This window comes from Salvelinus sp. IW2-2015, unplaced genomic scaffold (assembly GCF_002910315.2).
Source record: "Salvelinus sp. IW2-2015 unplaced genomic scaffold, ASM291031v2 Un_scaffold16625, whole genome shotgun sequence".
NCBI lineage: Eukaryota > Metazoa > Chordata > Actinopteri > Salmoniformes > Salmonidae > Salvelinus > Salvelinus sp. IW2-2015.
This window is the reverse complement of record NW_019957678.1, coordinates 399539-409280: the sequence shown is the minus strand read 5'-3', so window position 1 is coordinate 409280 and position 9742 is coordinate 399539. Positions and strand designations below refer to the sequence as shown.

The following is a 9742-nucleotide window of genomic DNA, read 5'->3' as shown; positions in this document are numbered from 1 at the left end:
GACCCCAGACCTCACAACCATAAAGGGCAATGGGTTCTATAACTGACTCAAGTATTTTTAGCCAGATCCTAATTGATATGTCGGATTTTATGTTCCTTTTGATGGCATAGAAGTCCCCTTCTTGCCTTGTCTCTCAGCTCGTTCACAGCTTTGTGGAAGTTACCTGTGGCGCTGATGTTACGCTGAGGTATGTCTAGTTTTTTGTGTGCTCTAGGGCAACGGTGTCTAGATGGAATTTGTGTTTGTGGTCCTGGCAACTGGACTGTAACACCATTATTTTTGTCTTACTTGGATTCACTGTCAGGGCCCAGATCTGACAGAATCTGTGCAGAAGATCTAGGTGCTACTTTAGTCCCTCCTTGGTCGGGGACAAAAGCACCAGATCATCATTAAACAGTAGACATTTAACTTCAGATTCTAGTAGGGTGAGGCCGGGTGCTGCAGACTGTTCTCGTGCCCTCACCAATTCATTGATATATATGTTGAAGAGTTTGGGGCTTAAGCTGCATCCTTGTCTCACCCCACGGCCCTGTGGAAAGAAATATGGGTTTATTTTTGCCCATTTAACCGCACACTTGTTGTTTGTGTACATGGATTTTATAATGTCGTATGTTTTTCCCCCAACACCCCTTTCCATCAATTTGTATAGCAGACCCTCATGCCAAATTGAGTCAAAAGCTTTTTTGAAATCAACAAAGCATGAGAAGACTTTGCCTTTGTTTTGGTTTGTTTGTTTGTCAATTAGGGTGTGCAGGGTGAATATGTGGTCTGTCGTACTGTAATTTGGTAAAAAGCCAATTTGCCATTTGCTCAGTACATTGTTTTCACTGAGGAAATGTATAAGTCTGCTGTTAATGATAATGTGGAGGATTTTCCCAAGGTTGCTGTTGACTCATTTCCCACGGTAGTTATTGGGGTCATATTTGTCTCCACTTTTGTGGATTTGGGTAATCAGTCCTTGGTTCCAAATATTGGGGAAGATGCCAGAGCCAAGAATGATGTTAAACAGTTTAAGTATAGCCAATTGGAATTTGTGGTCTGTATATTTTGTCATTTCTTTGAGGATACCATCAACACCACATGCCTTTTTGGGTTGGAGGGTATGTATTTTGTCCTGTAGTTCATGCAATGTAATTGGAGAATCCAGTGGGTTCTGGTAGTCTTTAATAGGTGATTCTAAGATTTGCATTTGATCATGTAAATGTTTTTGCTGTTTGTTCTTTGTTATAGGACCAACATTTTGAGAAGGGGTTTACCCATACATCTCGGTTTTGGACAGATAACTCTTTGTGTTGTTGTTTGTTTAATGTGTTCCAATTTTCCTAGAAGTGGTTAGAGTCTATGGATTCTTCAAGTACATTGTGCTGATTTCTGACGTGCTGTTCCTTCTTTTCCATAGTGTATTTCTCTATTGTTTTAGTGATTCACCATATTTACATTTAACATTTAAGTCATTTAGCAGACGCTCTTATCCAGAGCGACTTACAAATTGGAAAGTTCATACATATTCATCCTGGTCCCCCCGTGGGGAATGAACCCACAACCCTGGCGTTGCAAGCGCCATGCTCTACCAACTGAGCCACACGGGACCAATATTGAAGGCATAAACTCAGATTTTCTGGGTCTCTATGTTTTTGGTTGAATGGGTTACTCAATTTCTTTAAGGTTTTTGCATTCTTCATCAAACCATTTGTCATTGTTGTTAATATTCTTAGGTTTTCTGTTTGAAATTTTTAGATTTGATAGGTAAGCTGAGAGGTGAAATATACTGTTTAGGCTTTCTACTGCCAAGTTTACATCTTCAATATTACAGTGGAACTTTATTCGAGGAAGTTTTCTAAAAGGGATTGAATTTGTTGTAGCAAAATTGTTTTTTGTTATGTTTCCACACTACATTCCTTCCATCTGTAGCATTTCTTAATATTATTCAGTTCCTTTGGCTTTGATGCCTCATGATTGAGTATTGCTCTGTTCAAGTATACTGTGATTTTGTTGTGGTCTGATAGGGGTTGTCAGTGGGCTGAGTGTGAATACTCTGAAATACTCTGGGTTGATGTCAGTGATAAAGTAGTCTACAGTACTACTGCCAAGAGATGAGCTACCATAGGAGTCCCACGAAGCCTGCCATTGACTATGTACATYCCCAGCGTCCGACTATGTTGTCGTAATTGTGCCTAGGGGGGCATATGGGGGAGGGAATGCTGTCACCTCCAGGCAGGTGTTTGTCCCCCTGTGTTCTGAGGGTGTCAGGTTCTTGTCCAGATCTGGCATTTAGGTTGCAAAAAACTAGTATGTGTCCCTGGGCCTGGAAATGATTGATTTCCTCCTTCAGGATGGAGAAGCTGTCTTCATTAAAGTATGGGGATTCTAGTGGGGGGATATAGGTAGCACACAGGAGGACAGTTTTCTCTGTTGAGATAATTTCCTTTTGAATTTCTAGCCAAATGTAAAATGTTCCTGTTTTGATTCATTTAATAGAGTGAGTTAGGTCTACTCTATATCAAATTAGCATACCCCCTGAGATAGTTCCGTCCCTGTTTCACACCTGGTAGTTTGGTGGATGGGCCTACCAGTTTTCTCTAACTTAGAGGGCGACCAGTGGGTCCATCTCCTCTCTACCATGTTTCTTGTAGGATGACAATGTCTATATTTCTGATTTATTTGGTGAAGTCCATGTTCCTGCTCTTTAGGCCAAAGGCAGATGACCTCTGGCCTTGGATATTCCATGATGAGATAGTGAAGGCTTTGTGTTCCATAAAGTGTCCAATGTTGTTAGTCGTGTGGTTTGGCCTCAGGCCAGTAAGTGTGAGCAGAGCATGCTGCGCATCTGGTACCTGCCATTGGCTTGGGCTATTGTAAGAGTGGGGGTTGGGCCTATTTGCCTGCTCACGGCCTGGTTGTATGTGTGACTTTCATGTGCTCCTGTGTGAGGTGTTGCTCCTGTGTAAGGTGTTGCTCCTGTGTGAGGTGTTGCTCCTGTGTGAGGTGTTGGGGCTGTGTGAGGTGTTGCTCCTGTGTAAGGTGTTGCTCCTGTGTGAGGTGTTGCTCCTGTGTGAGGTGTTGCTCCTGTGTAAGGTGTTGCTCCTGTGTAAGGTGTTGCTCCTGTGTGAGGTGGTTGCTCCTGTGTGAGTGTTGCTCCCTGTGTAAGGTGTGCTCCTGTGTGAGGTGTTGCTCCTGTGTAAGGTTTGCTCCTGTTGAGGTGCTTCCCTGTGTGAGGTGTTGGGCTGTGTTGAGGTGTTGTCCTGTTGGTGTTGCTCCTGTGTGAGGTGTTGCTCCTGTGTGAGGTGTTGGCTGTGTGAGGTGTTGCTCCTGTGTGAGGGTGTTTCGTGCTCCTGTGTGAGTGTTGCTCCTGTGTAGGTGTTGTCCTGTGTGAGTTGACGTGTGAGTGTGCTCCTGTGTGAGGTGTTCCTGTTTGTGTCGTGTGTGTGTGAGGTTGCTCCTGTGTGAGTGTTGCTCCTGTGTGAGGTGTTGCTCTGTGTGAAGGTGTTGCTCCTGTGGAGGTGTTGCTCCTGTGTGAGTGTTGGCTGTGTGAGGTGTGTGCTCCTGTGTGAGGTGTTGCTCCTGTGTGAGTGTTGCTCCTGTGTGAGTGTGTTGCTCCTTGTGAGGTGTTGCTCCTGTGTGAGGTGTGGGCTTGTTGAGGTGTTGCTCCTGTGGTGAGGTGTTGGGGCTGTGTGAGGTGTTCTCCTGTGTGAGTGTTGCTCTGTGTGAGGTGTTGCTCCTGTGTGAGTTGCTCCTGTGTGAGGTGTTGGCCTGTGAGGTGTTGCTGCCTTGTATAGCAGCAGTGCTGCCTTGTATAGGTGGACCTGGTCGTAAAGACTGTTCAAGTCCAGGGTGACGAGCTGGCCAGATAAACATTTGGTTTTGAGGCACAGTCACGGGAAAGTACTTGCATTTACCCGCTGAATGGTAGCAGTGGAAGTCTTTTCGTGTTAGCAGGGTGGAGATAACCACTTGTGTGTTGGGGAAAGTAGGAAAGCTTCAATCACTCCCTTGAGTTGCGTGGCCACCCTTTCCTGCTGTGCTCTCAGCTCGTTGTGCATATGTGTATTATTATGTGGCTGGGTGACCGGTAGTTGGTCCTCAGACAGAAGGTCTAGGGCGCGCTGGTAGTTTGGACACAAGAGTTTAGACACTGTGTGTTTTGGAAAAAGTTATTTTTTGGTATGTATTTCCCATTTAGTCCATAAGGATACACTCTTGCTTGTTTGTCCTCAGTGTGTTGTGGGGTTGTCAGGAGGGGTTCGGGGTGGCTGACAGGGGGGTTCACAGAGGGGTGAGAGCCCCTGGGCTTGGGTGTTCTCATTTGTCTGTCCTCTGTGATGTCGAGGCTATGGTCAGGGTCGGTGTGGACTGTTCTGCTGTTGGTGTCGAGACTTTGGTCAGCGGCTGAGGTGGGCTGTTCTGCTAGCTTCTCTGCGGGGGCCACCTCTCTAGTGGGTTGTTCTCTGTCACCACGCCATCCCCCTCAACCTCTCCTCCAGCAGTCTGATCCTCTCCTCTAGTGCTCTGTTCTTCTCCTGCTCCTGCTCTTTCTCCTGTTAAGTTGGCTCACCGCAGTCCAGAGGCAGATATGTCTCTCTCCACCTCCAGCTCTCCGGTCTGGTTGAGGGGTGATGTTGAGCTGGACAATTTTTGTGCTGACTGGAGTGTGTTCACCTGCTGTTCCAGGTCCACCAATCTTACCTCCAGCTGGGAATGTATCCTTCATCTCAATGAGGTAGTAGTACTCTGTGCTGGAGGTTGACTTTCCGCTTGGGGTTGCTCGTCTGTGGGTTGTATAATGAAGAGTCTGGTCTACATGCTCGGTGGTTGGTTGTCTTTCTCAAGAGAGAGCTTATCCTGCTGAACTATCTCTTCTAGGTCTCTCTCTGGCTCTAAACACAGATTGAACGCCACACACTCACAGAGAAAAGAGACTCTAAAACTTGCTATCTGGTTGTAGGCAAATTATGTAGAATGCCCTGAGGTGAAATTAATGATTTACATAAATAGACATTTATGATACTTTTCTTTAAAACACACACAAGATGCACACATGCAAGGGCATGTAATTACACACGCACGCATGCACACACAAATACATACACACAAACAGTGTGCAGGCATCCCTCTCTGTCTTGGCAGAAGAACAGGTTCAGTATTTTCTGTATGGAGGAGAGTTTCTAATTCAGGACATGCAAAATAGAGATATTGTGGGAACACATTGACCTCACACTAGAGACTGAAAGAGATAGCACTCCACCTGAGAGGAGTGTGTGTGGAGAGAGAGGAGAGAGAGAGAGAGAGAGAGAGAGAGAGAGAGAAGAGATGAGAGAGAGAAGAGAAGAGAGAGAGAAGAGAAGAGAAGAGAGGAGAGAGAGGAGAGAGAGAAAGAGAAGAGAGAGAGAGGAGAAGGGAGAGAGAGAGAAGAGAGAGAAAGAGAAAAGAGAGAAAAAGAGAAAAGAAAAGACGAGCAAAGAAGAAAGAAAGAGTCAGACAGAGAGAGAGGGAGGAATCCTACGTGAGACAGAGAGATCCTACCTGCCTGTTATTCCTCCCACTTCAAGGGGGACCCCTCGTGCCCCTCACTCACAAGCCCAATTAGGACTGAAGAGAAACTCTGAAAAGCCTTCTTTCACTGTCTCTCACCTGTTTTCTTTCTTTCTCCCTCCTCCTCCAACCTCCCTCTTTCTTTTCTCACCCTCTCTGCTAGCTGCTCATTAAAACACAAAAGGGGCTAGTCACATAAAAAGGAGCCTGTTAAGCAATAACTGTCTCGAACACTCGGAACTGCCTAGACTGGCGGGGTTATAGGAGTCTGCTTCCTCTGTGTTTCTCTGAAGGTTTAGGCTCCTCCTCTTTTTACACGATTTGAGACATTTTGGATACTACATACTGTAAGGTTGCCTACGGTACAAGTTTAGGATGTTATCAAAGGGCGATTACAGTATAGCCTAACACTTTTTTTAAATAACCTATATACAGTGCCTTGCAAAAGTATTCATCCCTCTTGGCGTTTTTCCTATTTTGTTGCATTACAACCTGTAATTTAAATGGATTTMGATTTTTATTTCATGTAATGGACATACACAAAAAAGTCCAAATTGGTGAAGTGTGTCATGCCCTGACCTTAGAGATCCTTGTTATGTCTCTATTTTGGTTGGTCAGGGCGTGAGTTGAGTTGGGGTGGGCATTCTATGTCTGGTGTTCTATGTTGTCCTTGTTTTGTATTTCTATGTGTTTGGCCTGGTATGGTTCTCAATCAGAGGCAGCTGTCTATCGTTGTCTCTGATTGAGAATCATACTTAGGTAGCCTGTTCCCACCTGTGTTTGTGGGTAGTTGTTTTCTGTTTAGTGTGTGTCATCACCTTACAGAACTGTTCGTTTGTCGTCTTTTGTTGTTTTGTTCAGTGTTCAGTTTTTTAAAAGTATGAACACTTACCACGCTGCACCTTGGTCCTCTTCTCCCGACGACGTTCGTTACAAAGTGAAATATAAAAAATATCTTGTTAAAAAAAAGAAGAAAAAAAAATCGCTGAAAAATGGTGCGTGCATATGTATTCACCCCTTTGCTATGAAGCAATCGAATAAGAATCGTGCGCTGCAACCAATTACCGTGTCAGAAGTCACATAATTAGTTAACCCTCTAACGAGCCAATTTTACCAAGCTGTTTAACTCTAAGCAGCCTCTCCCCGGGTCCGGGAGACCCCCATCCCCCACAACTGATTAGCAAGCTAGCATAGCTTCACAAGTAGATAGTAGCATCTAAATATCATTAAATCACAAGTCAAAACCAGATGAAAGATACAGATCTTGTGATAAAGCACCATTTAAGATTTTTAAAATGTTTTACAGGGAAGACAAAATATGTAAATCTTAAGTACTAAACACGTTAGCAAATAACACCACTATCTAACTCATCAGTTTCTTAACTCTATCAGGTGCTATCACCAATTCGGACTCAAACTAAGATATTGATATCCACTAACAGAAAAAAACCTCTTCGATTGACAGTTCTGATAACATATTCATGGTATAGGATAGTTTTTGTTAGAAAAAAGTGCATTATATTTCATGTAGAAATCACAGTTTACAATGCACCGACCATCACAAATCGACAAGAATTACTAGATAGAGCAACGTGTATGACCAATTTACTCATCATAAACATTTCATAAAAATAGACAAAGCATAGCAATGGAAAGACCCAGTTCTTGTGATTTCAGACCATATTTCAGATTTTTAAGCGTTTTCAGCGAAAACACAATAAATCGATAAGTTAGCATACCACATGTGCAAACGTTACCAGAGCATCGATTCAGCCAAAGAGCGCTATAATACGTAATCACCGCAAAATATATTAATTTTTTCACTAACCTTCTCAGAATTCTTCGATGACACTCCTGTAACATCATTTTACATATACATATACAGTTTGTTCGAAAAGGTGCATATTTAGCCATACAAAACCGTGGTTACAACAATAAATAACTAGGAATTCAAGCCTCAATATGTCTGACGTCATCTATCAGAGTGATCTAGTTTAATTGAAAGCTAATCATATACTTGACTAAAAAATACAGGGTTGACAGGAATCGAAAGACAAATTAGTTCTTAATGCAACCGCTGATTTACATTTTTCAATTATGCTTCTCATCAGTACGGGTTCGCCAAGTGAAGCTTATACCAAACAAAATGGCGAAATATTGTCGTTTAAAATATTTCGACAGAAAACACGATTTATCATATTAAATATTGCTTACTTTGAGCTGTTCTTCCATCAGATTCTTGGGCAATGTATCCTTTCTATGTTATAAACGTCTTTTGGTCGATAGATGTCCTCTGTCTCTCGAAATGTCCAACACAACGACGACACCCCAAAACGTGTCCAAGTTCAGAGTGCACAACAAATAAATTCCTCAAAATCGCACTAAACGGATATAAATTGCTATAAAACGGTTCAAATTAACTACATTATGATGTTTTAACAACTATAAACGACTAAAAACATGACCGGAGAAAATATGCTGGTGTAGACAACGATTTGGAACGAGCATCCGATGGCCTTCACGCTTCAGGCGCACGACGAGAAAGGGGGCTCCTATACATTTTGGTCTTTTTATAATGGCTGTGAATGTCCCATCGATTTCATTCAAAACGTATGACGTCCAGACACCCAGAGGAAGACGTAGGCAGTGTCGGTTTCTTCATAGCATTCACTGTCGCCTTAAAAACAGACTCCAGATCAGAGGTAAAAATTTCTGAAATCTGAACCCTGTCATGAAAAGTGCTGTAGAAATTGTTTTGATAACCACTCAGAGACAAAATTCCAACTTCTATAGAAACTAGAAGGTGTTTTCTATCCAATAATAACAATAATATGCATATTGTACGATCAAGAATTTAGCACGAGGCAGTTTAATTTGGAGACCCAAATATGCTAATGCGGAACAGCACCCCCTYTAGTTCCAAGAAGTTAAATAAAGTCCACCTGTGTGCAATCTAAGTGTCACATGATCTGTCACCTGATCTCAGTATATATACACCTGTTCTGAAAGGCTCCAGAGTCTGCAACACCACCAAGCAAGAGGCACCATGAAGATCAAGGAGCTCGCCAAACAGGTTAGGGACAAAGTTGTGGAGAAGTACAGATCAGGGTTGGTTCATAAAAAAAGATCCGAAACTTTGAACATCCCACGGAGCACCATTAAATCCATTATTAAAAAATGGCAAGAATATGGCACCACAATAAACCTGCCAAGAGAGGGTCGCCCACCAAAACTCACAGARCAGGAAAGGAGGGCATTAATCAGAGAGGCAACAAAGAGACCAAAGATAACCCTGAAGGAGCTTCAAAGCTGCACAACGTTAATTGGATTATCTGTCCATAGGACCACTTTAAGCCGTACACTCCACAGAGTTGGGCTTTACGGAAGAGTGGCCAGAAAAAAGCCATTGCTTCTAGAAAACAATAAGCAGACATGTTTGATGTTTGCCAAAAGGTATGTGGGAGACTCCCCAAACATATGGAAGAAGGTACTCTGGTCAGATGAGCAGAAATGTAGCTTTTTGACCATCAAGGAAAATGCTATGTCTGGTGCAAACCCAACACCTCTCATCACCCCGAGAATACCATCCCCACAGTGAAGCATGGTGGTGGCAGCATCATTCTGTGGGGATTTTCTTCATCTGCAGGGACTGGGAAACTGGTCAGAATTGAGGGAATGATGGATGCAGGGAAATCTAAATGCAGGGAAATTCTTGAGGGAAACCTGTTTCAGTCTTCCAGAGATTTGAGACTGGGATGGAGGTTCACCTGCCAGCAGGCCAATGACCCTAAGCATACTGCTAAAGCAACACATGAGTTGATTAAGGGGAAACATTTCAATGTCTTGGAATGGCCTAGTCAAAGCCCAGACCTCAATCCAATTGAAAATCTGTGGTTTGACTTAAAGATTGCTGTATACCAGCGGAACCCATCCAACTTGAAGGAGCTGGAGCAGTTTTGCCTTGAAGAATGGACAAAAWTCCTAGTGGCTAGATGTGCTGAGGTTATAGAGACAGCCCAAGAGACTTGTAATGTAATTGCAGCTGTAATTGCTGCAAAAGGTGGCTCTACAAAGTATTGACCTTGGGGGGGTGAATAGTTATGCACGCTCAAGTTTTCCATTTTTTTGTCATATTTCTTGTTTGTTTCACAATAAAAAACATTTTGCATCTTCAAAGTGGTAGGCATGTTGTGTAAAACAAATGATACAAACC

At 43.1% G+C, this 9742-nt stretch overlaps 1 protein-coding gene across 1 annotated transcript; it reads right to left on the bottom strand.

The window, feature by feature from the left end:
- Positions 1–2886: 2886 nt before the first annotated feature.
- On the bottom strand, positions 2887–3855 carry LOC139027495 (involucrin-like). Its single transcript, XM_070442779.1, has one exon. The coding sequence runs from the start codon at positions 3853–3855 to the stop codon at positions 2887–2889; it is 969 nt and encodes a 322-aa protein (XP_070298880.1).
- Positions 3856–9742: the final 5887 nt, after the last annotated feature.